The following is a 13,801-nucleotide window of genomic DNA, read 5'->3' as shown; positions in this document are numbered from 1 at the left end:
TCGAGTCCGGACCGCGGTAAACCGCGATCGATGGCCGCGCGTACTTTTGCGCTTCCAGCGAGCGCGGATTTTATTGATGAATCAGGGGCATTATACTTTGGGGGGGTTTTTCTGCTAAAGGGACAGGACACCGCATTGAAGGCAAAATGGACAGGGCCATGTACTGTCAAATCTTGGGTGAGCACCTCAGCCAGGGCATTGAAAATGGGTCGTGGATGACAATGACCCAAAACACAGGGCCAAGGCAACAAAGGAGTGGCTTAAGAGGAAGCACATGAAGGTCCTGGAGTGACCTAGTCAGTGTTCAGACTGGTTGATAGGGGATAAAATACTTATTTTACTCATTACAATGCACATCAAGCTTTGACTTTTGAGCACTGGGTTTTTGAGGATCTTTTATTGTTTTTCTGTCTCTCACACCTACAATGAACCTACAATTACAATTATAGACTGGTCATTTTTTTGTCAGAGGGCAAACGTACAAAATCAGCAGGAGATCAAATACTTCTTTCCCTCACTGTATACACACAAAGAGAGATAGTATATACTATGTATATATATATATATATATATATATATATATATATATACAGTATATACTATTACCATTGGAACACAGGTGCGTTTTCAATTCTAAAACTACTGGTACCATCACACAATGTTTTGCAGAACCTCTTAGACTGTAAGCTCTTCTGGGCAGGATCCTCTCCTCTCTTCCTGTGTCACTGTTTGTATCTGTCTGGCATTTGCAACCCCTATTTATTGTACAGCGCTGCATAATATATTGACCCTTTATAAATAAAATGTAATAATAATAATGATAAAAACCACTGAAAGCCAGTCAGTTTACCATGCACATGAATCTGTTTCTATTGGGTCCCCTCTAGTGTTACCCTAACTATTGAAAAGGTCTGGGGAAAGTGTTGGAGGCGGGCTGGAATGTTTCATGATGTTGAGCAGAACACTCCTTTAATGTAGTGACTCCTACTATTGAGCTGTGACTCCTGACCACTGTAAGATATGTTTCCTGTGGTTTGCCGTTTTTCTGAGGATCTGCTGGTCTTCTTCTTTACATTCTCCGTTGAATAATATGGAGTAATAAGGCTCCCTTTAAAAGAACTGAAAGCCTTACTAAGACATTTGTCCATGCCATCCTTTGATTCGGCGTATTTACTAATAAACGGAAACATCATGTTTCCTTAGGAGAACCTTGCAGCTCTCAAAGGCGGTGTCTATTCCAATGTAATGATATTTGGACAACTGTTTTTATAACTGGTATGCTGTTTAAAACACGTTGCCAAATTAGTCCACAATACCAAATAAAATTGTAATCTACAATGAATCTATTAGATATAAAATGACATACTTACTTGCCTTGATTATGCTATTAACATATTTTACATGTTTATATGTGTTTTTATCGTTTATACCATTAGTGATTGTTATGTTTGAAATTAATACATTTTGAATTTTAACTGAATGTAAAGGAGGTATAACTAATATATAGAGAAAACCCTAATTTCCTGGTGCCACATTTTTTATATCTATTTAACAAAAACTAATTGAAAATGCTGAAGCAGTGTGTGAAATAGTAAGTACATCCTTATCATTTCCATAGGCATTAGAAGTAGCTAGGTAGCAGTAAGGTGCTGCTAATCAAATTAACTTGATTAATCAACAGTAAGTATAGCCAGCTCTATAAAACCAGAAGTTTGGCAGTTTGATGGTCTGGAGCATTCAGGTTTGTGTTTACACTCACTCAAGAGGGAAAGACATCAGCAATGACCTTAGAGAAGCAATTGTTGCCGCCCATCAATCTGGGACTGGTTTTTAAGGCCATTTCGAAACAAGTTTGAGTTCATCATTCTAGAGTGGGAAAGATGATTTAAAACAAAAAAAATGTTAACGTTCATTACAATTAGAAAAAGAAAGGTTTCCAGGGGAAAAACTTCTCTCTAAAAACAACAGAAACACAGTTTAGTGTTGCAAACCTGCATTTGAAGAAACCACAAGACCTATTGAACAGTGACCTTTGGTCAGATGAGACCAAAGTGTTGATGTTTGACACCATGTTAGGCAGAAACAATCAGAAACAAACACATCATACCAACTGTCAAGTATCAAAATTTAGATGCACTTCACTTTTTGAATTTCCTGGGGCTTGCCAAACTTATACTTGTAAACTAGGAAAAGAGATACACTTTTCCAAGTTCTTTAAAATGGTCGATTTAGGAAATATTTTGTTTTGCTGAACTGCAGTGTGCACTTTAAACAGATGATAAATTACAATCAATCATCACTGAACTAAACCAAATGCGTATCAAGAATATTTGATGACTTAGTATTTAACTAAATCCAGACAATTCTATTTGTGCCAGATTTTATGCCGGGATAAAAGCTCAAATACATTACAATTTTTATTGTTTGATACATTAGCTGTTTTTAAAGTTTATAGGCACATTGAAAACAACTTTATTGTGTCATTTGTAAGTCCATTTATTACATGTATTCCAAAGGAACAATACTTTTATTGTCCTCAATTACCCACTTTTGTTTCAGGACTCTTATGGTTTAATACTCTGGAGAGACCAGTGACATGTAACCCCCAACACACATGGTTGACTCCCCTGTATTTGTGTAACCAAATACATCTGTCCATATTTCACACATCTTCTCCATCACACACTCATCCCTCTATCATATTACATTCATTGTCTCATGCTTCTATATTATGTACATTGCTTTACCCTATCTATTGCATGCAGTATTTTTTTTTTGTTGCTTCATTTGTCTGTTTCACATGCTGAATATTACTTAAGCTGACTAATTTTTAGGACATCAGTAAGCATATTTGGAGAGGACAGTGTTCTTTACAGGGTGATTTTTAAGGTAGTAGTGATTCCACTGAAGTTTTGTGCATTATAGTATAATTTATGTATAATAGTACAATTATAGCATTTTTTGCAATTTTTTTCAAAAGGAATAGCTGCTAATGTAAAGTGGCTCTATGCAAAGAGCTGTGTATCTAAAGATGGAGTTCTTTTTCAGCTCCTTTCTTTTTTCATGCTGTTCTCAAGCAATGTGATCTTTGCTGATTGTCGTTCTTGAATATAGAATGTTCAGTGCTCCATTTCCTTTATTTTAGGACTTTATTTTCTCCATTGTAAATATTACTTTGAATATCACTATGAAGCTTAAGACAATAGAAATTATTTTGATGTTTTTCCAGCTTTGTACATCTTTTAAAGGCCACTGAAATGTATTTTTCACAAAACGGTTCTCACTGATGAAGCACAGATCTTTCAACAAATTACAAGGAAAACAAGATTTTTTTTTACATATATGTAAAATAATTTATGATTTACCGGTATATGAATATCAAGAGTACTTTTTGCATACATTTTTGGTAATTTGTGGTGAGCAGACGTAATATTAAAGGCCTTGGTAATGTCAATAAGGAAGCAGCTAGAAGCAATGAGTCACATTTGATAGATAGAAAGAGACAAAGATAGCAAAAAGATAGCTTGAAAAAATGAACATAATCTCATGAACCTGTAGGTATCTGATAAAGGCCAGGTGGAACCTTTAGAAAGCCTTAGAATAAAAAGAGTTTAAGCAGTGCATTAGAGAAAAATGGAAGCCATGAGAGGATGTGTCCTTTTGAACAATTTAAATATTCAGTTTTTTAATAAAGTTTGCTGTGACATTGTTTTTAAGCATATTTTGATATTGTTGATCCCCAACTCTGCACAAAACTTTAATTGTAGCAGGAATATACATTTAAAATTATATTTTTTTCTTTTGCCAATCTTAGTAAAGGGGAGGCTTTGGTGACTTGGGAGCCTATAAAAAGGGCAAACCAGGGACCAATAAAAAGCACAACGGCTGCTAAGTATCTGGCTTTTACATACCGCATGCATTTTAAATATGTATTTTTTTTGTATCTGTTTCAATAAATATCTTTAAAAGTTTTTAAAAATACAAAACATAATGGCTCCACACTGGAGTGGTTAGGACAGTCTACAGTGCAATAACCGAAGAACCATTTATCTGTAAATCAGTACAAAACAAAATAATAATAAATAAATAAATAATAAAATTGTAAATGCAGAGAGTGCAGGTAAATGCATGGTTGAATTGCATGTACCACATGGGAACTGTTTACTTGACTGATGACTTAAAGTAATAAATCTTTTGTAACATTGTAGTAAAGTTGTGTGCCAAATCACTAAAGACCATTATGAAATGGCTGCAACAAGCATTGAGATAATATTACCAATTAAGAGAGAGGATATAAGCAACCCTTTGTGTTAATTTACCAGAACCTGTAGTTGTGTATTATACTAAAATATGTGCTTTTCTAATTAGGCTACCAAGATCAAATATATTGGAGTGCTCTCACTTGCTTATCGGTAAACACTTCTAAGTGCCAAAAGGTTTGAGATTTTCTTGTATTTGCAAAACTACTCAGTTTAAAATACAAACGGGTGAGCAACCAGTTATTTATGAATGTGTATGTGTATTTTATCAGTAAAGACCTATAGAAAGAGTACTGTTTATGGTAAATCTGTCCTGCAAAGTGAGCAAACTAACTATGAATGTAAGGTGTATATACTATGTGGTGCCTGTTGTGCCTTTCATTCATGTGAGTATTTAGAATTTCAGGTTCAAACTGTATTCCTTGTGCCTCAAATGAATGCTCACCGATGGAAAGAGAGCACAAGGTCTTCTTTGTGGGCATTTTTTTTAGGTTTCTGCAGTTATTGTCACAGTGGTACAAGCTCTATAGGTAAAGTCAAATAAGGGAGACTTGGATTTATAGTCCCAGAGTTATTTAACTTTAAATGACTAGAACTCTTTCTGTGCTTTATAAAAAGGCAGATTTGAATTTTCCAAGTGAATGTGAATTAATTGCTACCAGGGATAGTGAACTCCATTACACATCTAGGGGCTTCTAAAAAGTATAAACCATTTAGGACTGGGTAAAGGCAAGAAAAATCCACTAGCCACAGTGGGCATTATTAGTTCTCTGACTGAATAGTTGTGCCAGGAGGAACTGGCCTTAGCACAACCAGAAATCTTGGAATAGAAACAGGAAGTTCAACTACATGTAATCTGCTTTCAATAAAGGGTTAATTAAGAATTGTTTGAAAACTATTTCCAGAAAAACATATGCATATATGTACAGTAATAATTACTAAGTAAATTTTCTTAATTTTTCTTAATTATCTTTTCTTTACAGGTTCTTTCAACCAAAGACGGCGAAATTCTATTTTTGTCACTGTGACTCTTTTCATTGTCTCTACCTTAATTTTAACGGTTGGTCTGGCAGCGACCACTAGAACAGAGAATGTTACAGTAGGAGGCTACTATCCAGGTGTAATTGTAAGTTTACAGATAAATTATTTTGATGAATAAATTCTGATAAACTTCTGATAGAACAACACTTTTCATTTCATTTGAAGGTGTACCTAAAGGGGTACTGATTATACAGGGAATGTAAATTAATTAATGACGCGTATAAAAATAGTTTGTAATATTTAAATTGTATTAATTTCTAACTGCATTTCTACCATCCCTATTCAATGTACATTACTGCATAATATATTGGCGCTATATAAATACTGTTTATTAGTATTAATAATAATAATAATAATAATAATATTAATATGTCTTTGTTTATCATTGTTTACTGCTTTAGAACTCCAACAAGCAAGTTTAATCTTCTACTCAACTGTGTATGGCACTGAAATTTAAATCAACTTCAACTCCCAGCATAGGCATACTAGTAAGTGCTTTGCTGGGAGTTGAGCTTCCTGGTTCTGGAGTAAGTTGTCCAAGGAATTGTTCGTTTATTAGTTTACATTAATGCCTGGATGAATGTAATTGTAGAGAGCTGTTATGAGCATAGTTATGAGCATAGTTTGTGGACACATTCTAAAAAAAATAAAAAAATAAAGACCTGAAGATCATTGCATGTGTGCAAATGTCTAATTTTTAGACTTGGTTTTTTTATTTCCTGTAAAATTTGCTACATGTTGGTAGTTTAAAATTGTATCTGGAAGGAAAAGTTTGGCTTGCTTCTCACTCCTGCATTACAGGGCCTGACGTTTCTATGGTTTTGGCTGGATTGCTGGGGAACAATAAATGTAAACCACCTACCTTAAACAGTACAAAACAAAATAATATTCAGTCTTGTGCAAGCATATCTTCTCTGAACTCTATATCCTAGGATATAGCTGATTGTGTTGTCAACCTCACTTAGATTCCACAGACAGAGAACTCCTCAGTCACGTGTTGGCTGCTTTCACTTTCCAGAATCTTCTAAAAATTTAAATTTCAGTGCAGTTTTGGACTGACTTTTTAACTTATCTGTTGATCTCATAGATTCAAGAAAGTACACCATTTAGGTACCTTCAGTTTTCGATTTTACCAACATCACTTTTCTTTCTTCAGCTTGGATTTGGATCCATACTTGGATTTATTGGATCCAATTTAATAGAGAATAAAAGACAGATGGTAAGTAAAAAAGGGAAATAACTGAATGACAATCCTTTAGGTATGTTTTAGGTAAACAGGAAATTTGGGTAAATATCAAATATGGCTTAAAAATGTAAACAAACAATAAATGACATGACTACATTTTATATATTTTATTATAAAAGAGATATCAGAAATGTCAAACCTGTATCCAGAATCCTTCACCAAGCATCTGCTTAACTATCCTAATTTCTGTATTTTAGAGGTATGTATTCTAGGTTATTTTAGGGACTACTAACAGTATTTGATATGTAGATCACAGAATCACAAGCAAAATAATACGTGTTCTCCTTCATACTTTAATTAATACACATATGATCTTAACCAGTTTAATGTTCACGCTCATATATACTATTTACAACTTTGATGCTGTTCTTTAATAGGTTTTTATAACAGACAGCCTAAATCATGAATACAAATAAAAATAAGTATGCAAGTAAGCATATAACAAAAATATGGACCTTGCATTCCAGAAAAACTAAACCTAGTACAGTACCCACAATTACAATCAAAATTAGTTAACAAACACCCAAACCCTGGCTTCTAGGCAACAGTAATAACTAAGACAGGGAAGAAATTGCTCATGTTTGAGTCTTTGTCAGGCTTTTTTGCTGTCTGTGTCTATATTAGAGGTATTTTCTCACACATTCTTTGACAAAAAACATTTAAGCAGTGAGACAAAATTACCAAATGTATATTTAAATGCAACCCTGATAATATTTTCTAAAACACAAAAGGTAAGTTCTATGTAATAGCTGGGGGAGTGTTGTATGATCTATGAAGGTTTCCTAAAAGTAAAACTCCTGTTTTTTAAAAGCTGACAATGTCACGCTGGGAAAGACAAACCCTCTAGGGCAGGCATGGTCAAAGTCTGGCCCGGGGGCCAACTGTGGCCCGTGTTCAGATTTCCACGGCCCGCAGCCTGTCATAAATCCAATATTATGCGGCCTGCCAGCACTGTTGACCACAGTATAAAATACACGCCTACAAAAAAGCTATTTTATATTTCATTAGAGTTGATAAACCGCCTTTCAATTATCGGCTCGCTACTCGGCATAATCATCAGGACAGGAGACCCCATGTGTGCACAGGGTATCTCCTACGTCATTTTAGTGGGCGTAAGCTGTGCGGGACCTGCATGGACCATGCCCACTCTGATTCCAAGAATGTGCACTGACACCAGACTCTGTGCACAGGAAATCCCTCACATCACCCCGATGGGCACGTGCTGTGTGGGACCCGCGCAGACCATGCCCACACTAACTGAGAGTACGTGCTGAATGGTCGGCCCCCCCACATTTTCACCTCACCAAATCTGTCCCTCTTTGCAAAAAGTTTGGACACCCCTGCTCTAGGGGGTGCTATGGCTTGCACAATAGGTGGTGTGCCAAGGCGTAGATTCTAAGTAGCAGTCGGGTATTCTCCAGAGCCTCTAGTGGTGAGAATGTTGCGCTGCTGCTAGGTTGCGGTCCTTGGGCACACCAGGGTGGGCAGGATGATGCACGGTACTAAATCACAAGGCAAGAGAGGCAAGAGAATGGTCAAGGAAGGCCGGGGCCCAGGCAGGCAGCAAGCAAGAAAGGTCAGGAACAAAGTCAGGGGTCAAGGACCAGAAATCCAGGAAATAGACACCAGTGACACGGGGGCCACCGCCACATAGAGGAACACAGGAAGTGACAGTAGGCACAGGTGATAAGGGGATCACCACAGACACAGAGGAGAACTGGAAGAGCACAAGAGAACAGGCAGAGAAATACCAGACTGGGAAATACGGGGTTAACACAGGAGCTGGACAAAGAAAAGCACTGAATTAATCAACAGGTGTACAGATAATGCTCAACAGAGATAAGGGCTGGCACTAGTGGAGACACACGTTGCACGAGTGCTTAGTGCTGTGTCTGAGCCAGCTAAATAGCCAGGGACAATAAAGGCTATTTCCTGATTGGCTGGCAGGATCGGCGACACTGATAAAACTTTGAAAAACAGGCACGCCCAGGGTCAGAACTGCCCACATGCAGGCTTACCTGTGTGTAGGTGCTCTAGGAAGCCCCCATCTTTTCTGCATCACCATCTGGCTCCTCAGAGAGTTTACAAATTTACTTATATAAGATCTGCAGCTTTTTGGTCTGTAGTAAAACATTGGAGGAGGGCCTTGATTTTGACAGGAAAACAGTGGATCTTAAAACAGTACTGGCAGACAATAAGAACTGAGGCACAGCATATGAAATATAAAAACACATTCTATTTTTGTTTATTGTGATTTGATGTGGCCACTATCTTGATCAGGAATATATGTACATAAAGATTATAAGCATGTTTGTCAGCTTAGCTGGCATTATGCCTCTGCTACACATACTTTGCAAATAATACACAATATAAACACAAATCAAAGGTGAATTACTTAAAGTGACCTTGTTGGCAATTAGAAATATATGTAAAAAATGACTGTCCAGAAAGAACACTTAATATGTACCTGCCCTGCCTCTCGTATATTCAATTTTTTATTTTCTTAAGCTAACACTATGAAGAGTCTTGTGCATCTGTGACATACTTGTGTTGGATTGTTGATATCCCTGGTGCAAAATGTGTTGTAAATGACACAGTAATGAGGTAGGACCAGCAGGTAAAATCAAATTACACTGTGGGAGAACAGGCGTTAGACATATTCGGACACAGTTTACACATAAAGATTTCACAAAAATATAATATGGTCTAATATTTCCGTGCTGTGCACAGTAAATATGATCGAAACGTGATGCAACTGTATATTTTCTGGGAAAAAACTGGACACTTCAGTTAGATTTTTAATATTCTGTTATAATGAACACCAGTGGAAACACTTTAGGAGAACATTGATGCCTTAAAGTAGAACCCCAGAGAAAGTTTTTTTTCTGTTTTGTATGAAGTTGTAAAGGTTTACAAGTTTTTATTACCTGATTCTTTTTATTGTGTGGTCAACAGAAAGGGAAACAAGTGAATATTCTCCAGTAGGGAAAACTTTGAAAGCGGTTCTAATATAACGTGTAATATGTTGGTACGAGATAAATATGAAACAATAAATAATAATAATGTTTCACAACTCAGTTAAATCTTTTTTTTTTAAATTGGCTGGAGCCCTACTAAAGTAATTAATGCTAAAATGGATGATGCTTCCGATGCAAAGAATGGCTTGTCAAAATTACAAATTGTTTTGTGGGTAAACCAGTATAAATATATGTACTTCTTTTGGCATTTCTCTTTAATGTTGAATTTATTTTTTAGCATTTATAGCAACAATAAAATTTGATATGTAGGCTTTTTTAGCACCTCAAACAAATTTTTCATCGATTATTTAGTACAATTTCATTTTATTTCTATTTATTAAATTTGTTGGTAAAAGTGGAGCATTTATGACAATTGTAGAGCCATGTTTATGGGCAGCCGAAAGAGAAGATTAATACCTGCCTGGTGGGTAGTGAGTCATTTTTTTTTTTACTTTAAGATATATTGGTGCTGCTTCTATAAAATAGATGTGACTCTAGTCCATACATTGTTATAGAACACAGAAGAAATTTAACACCTGGCTTTAAAGATATAGGGAGAACAGGGAGATTTGACTCAGCACCCAAAGGGGGTAGGAGGGTGGATTGGTTAATAGATACCCAGCGCATACCTGGATGACAACCATGGACCCCCCTATAGATACAATACAGACAATACAGGTGTGTTACTCACAGAACTACATTAAATTAAAGTGGAAAAAAGTCTGAACAAATGCAAATGCAGCCACCCCATCTAAGAAGTGGTAAGTTGAAAATTGTCATTTATTGGTCACTTTAAATCTCTGATGAATGTATTTTTCTCTCCACTAATAATTATGTGCAGTTTTTAATGATTAATCCATAATCTGTTTATTCATTTTATATTATGAAAAACTCTATCACACTATTATTGTAAATGAAAACAAATTACTTTTACTTACAGCTTGTTGCATCTATAGTTTTTATCAGTTTTGGAGTGATTGCTGCATTTTGCTGTGCCATTGTGGATGGTGTTTTTGCTGCCAGACATCTAGTAAGTATTCTACTTACTTATTCATAATTCAGATACCAGATTTATATGGAGGCTGTCCTTCTATGACTAATATGATGCCTGGATAGTGAACTTCCCTGGAAGTTTTATGCAGCCTAGGACTCTGAAAGGGGCTGAGTTCATTTGAGGCACCTCTCACAGGTTTGTGCAATAGTTATTCCAAGTAGTTTTGTCCTCATATTTTTAAAAAACAAATGTCATGAAAAATGCAAAGGCTGTCATTGCTGATCTCTGTCTGATTATTTTAGTTATTTATGATGGCTTGAAAAAAAAAACACTCATCAGATGAGTCAGACAATAATTAATGAGTCCCTATCTGCCTTGATGTTCTTGATCAGTAGTTCAATTAGGTTTTTTTTTTGTCAAAAGCCTGTTTATTTTGCAAAGTGATTGTTCACTGAACGTAGTACATATGGTTAAACTTTGTTAATGTATCCGCACAATAATGTGCAAGACAAAATATTTAACATAGAATTGGATACATGCTTTGCCTTATTTACAAACTCACTAAAGATTCAGTTGGCAAAATGAACAGCCTATACTATTTTAGAAAAGAAAATGGACAGCACAGTCAACTTGCATTTTTAGGATGAGATGTTGACAATGGCAGCCTCCATGTTCTTCAAAAGTTTATTGACACAGGCCCTTACATCTTTTCTTTTTTGAATAACTAAAACAATCAGGGAAAAAGAATACATCCCCTTAAAGGGAATGCTGTAACTGTTTAGAATAAAAAGTGTTCCCCACAGTCAGTACCAGCCTGACATGTCAGTTGTGCAGGCTGGTATTTTTAAGGCAAGTGGACTGTTAATGTGCTGTGTTAATATCAGCTCATATTTTCTTGAGCATTAAGAGGGCTTTAGGATGGATCCCTCAAGCTAGCAGTGCCCCCCCCCCCCAAATATCAGAGACCAATACTGATAAGCTTTGTTTCTTTCTGCATTCTCAATACACAGGGGAGATTGCTAACAAGTGATTGAGTTGAGGGGTAATAACTGCCACCTAGCTGTTGATCAAACTTACGAATGCTAGCTGTTAGGCTATTAATATAACTATTTTGTTCAGTCGTTTGAGCCACTGACTAACTGGCATAGTTACCGAGCTCCAATTTGGAATTTGTAGCTGGGTAACATACCTCTGTGGCAGTTCTGCACTGCTACTGATGATCTTTTAGGTGCAGATCTTTGGGCCCCAGTGCTAATCTTCGACAAGACCCCTACTGCATAGGAAAAGCTTCTTTACACTGGGACCCCCCCCCCCCCCCTTACACATCAGGAGCACCTTTTTTTAATTCAGTGTACATTTTTGGAGTTTCCTTTTTAAATCAGATTCCTCTCTATATATTTGGACCCCCATTCATTATGGAATATCCCATTTATATCAAACCTTCCCCTTGTACATCTCTGTTCCTTTGTAGATCACCGCCCCTTACCCCCCCACAACGGTAGAATTTACATCAATATTGAAGTATTTTCTCATCATAGCATGCTGAGATATGAATACACTAATTGTGTATTTGTCTTGTTTTCCAGTACTTTATCATTTTTAGTTTGATGTATTTCTTTTACCCTGTTTTTGAAAAAACAGAGTAACAAATTGAAAATATCTAGAAATAATTTACCAGCATATTTGCCATGAGTGGCCAAGTTACTGGAAGCAATACGTAATGCATTATGAAAGAATAAACATTTCAAGTGCAGCAAAGTTCCTGTACCATGAAACAACAGTTCTAGTTCATGAAATACTAGCTTACTTCTGCTTGCAGTTTGAAAAAAATGAAAATTTAAAGACTTGTTTTAAGGTAAAAAAAAAAAAACTCACACTGAAATTTTTTTAGATATCATTAACACCAGAAATGTTTCCATTGACATTAAATGTAATAATACTCACATATTTCACATGCAATAGCATATCAGCTCCTAATTTTTTTTCCGAAGCGCTCTGATTTAATGTTTTATTTTTGAATAACTCCTGTTGCTATGTATACAAAAGACTGAACATGACAGATGATTATCTTCTTTAATGAAAAACAGCCCATTTCAAGGCGGACTGAAAGCCTCACCATCAGCAGCAGATGCCAATGCCACAGAGGACCCCCTCCCTGCTTGTCCCAAGTACATTATCAGAAAGTAAATGAAGCCGCACCAACGCCAAATTCTATCTTTTTTTTTTTTTACAAAACCTTTATACCATAGGGAATTGTGCATTACAAACAACATTAACCTTGGAGAAAAAATAGCAGGTTTTGGTGGATGGTGTTGATTGTATCGCACAATTCTCTATGGAATAAAGCTTAGAGATGGTGCGGTTCCATCTAGTTTCTGATAGATAACTTGGATGTCTTTGTAATTCTGATTGTAATTATAACATTGAAAATGTTTGTCCAGATTGGAAATGGGTTGGAACGTGTTTTTTTTTTTCTTACTAATATCCAAGGTACAGTTCTAGCACTTCTACTTATTCACAGACATGGCTGGACATACACTATAAAACATGAATCCAAAACCAAAACTTTTTTTACATTTTTGTAGCTTTAGACTGTATGCCCTGCCAAGTCTTAAAAAATAGTTACGTGTGGAACTTGATTTGCTGATTCATATGGGTTGCTATGCTATGGATAACTTTGAATAAATTAATTTTAATTTCTTTATTCTGAAGGACCTTAGACCTATCTATGCAGGCAAATGTCGATATTTTACCTCTTTAGATGAGGACCACTCCTCTGATACAACTGAGGTGGGTTAAACTATGTAACTTGTATTTCATTACATTAAATCGTGAAATTTTGAAGTGTTACAATTTTATATTTTATTTCTTTTCTTTAGGTGATGTGCCAGATGCCAACTCGAGGATCTTGTTCGTTAAAAGTAAAAACCAACACTTGTTATTGCTGTGAGCTATATAACTGCGGGAGGTAAATGGCCATGCCTTTTCTTTTCTGCCTTTGTGTATTCTTTCATCTGAATATCAGTATTTCATTTTAAGGTATGTGTATTTTCTAAAACTGATTTTAGCTTGGGTAGACATTGTTAGCCTGAACTTAGTCCAATGGCTTTCTGTATTTGTGGGGGACTTAAGCAGTAGGATTTCCATAGCATAACTCTTGACTCTGGCAATGAATTATAACCAATTCTTCGTTCTAAATCTATTACAACCAATGACACATTGCAGCTGGTGGTAGAGGGAGATC

The 13,801-nt window shown here is 36.0% G+C and overlaps 1 protein-coding gene across 2 annotated transcripts in view; it reads left to right on the top strand.

Moving 5' to 3' along the window:
* TMEM255A (transmembrane protein 255A) overlaps positions 1-13,801 on the top strand; it is a 57,935-nt gene that overhangs the window by 33,560 nt on the left and 10,574 nt on the right. For both annotated transcript variants that reach the window (XR_011923278.1, XM_072429769.1), the window contains exons 2-6: positions 5,243-5,385; positions 6,457-6,519; positions 10,504-10,593; positions 13,270-13,347; positions 13,437-13,525. Coding sequence is in view for 1 of the 2 variants with exons in the window: in XM_072429769.1 (XP_072285870.1) it covers positions 5,243-5,385; positions 6,457-6,519; positions 10,504-10,593; positions 13,270-13,347; positions 13,437-13,525 (463 nt within the window). In the remaining variant the exon portion in view is untranslated. The remainder of the gene's footprint in view (positions 1-5,242; positions 5,386-6,456; positions 6,520-10,503; positions 10,594-13,269; positions 13,348-13,436; positions 13,526-13,801) is intronic.

Source organism: Pyxicephalus adspersus, chromosome Z, assembly GCF_032062135.1.
Source record: "Pyxicephalus adspersus chromosome Z, UCB_Pads_2.0, whole genome shotgun sequence".
In the NCBI taxonomy this organism is placed as follows: domain Eukaryota; kingdom Metazoa; phylum Chordata; class Amphibia; order Anura; family Pyxicephalidae; genus Pyxicephalus; species Pyxicephalus adspersus.
This window is presented reverse-complemented; position numbering and strand designations above follow the sequence as displayed.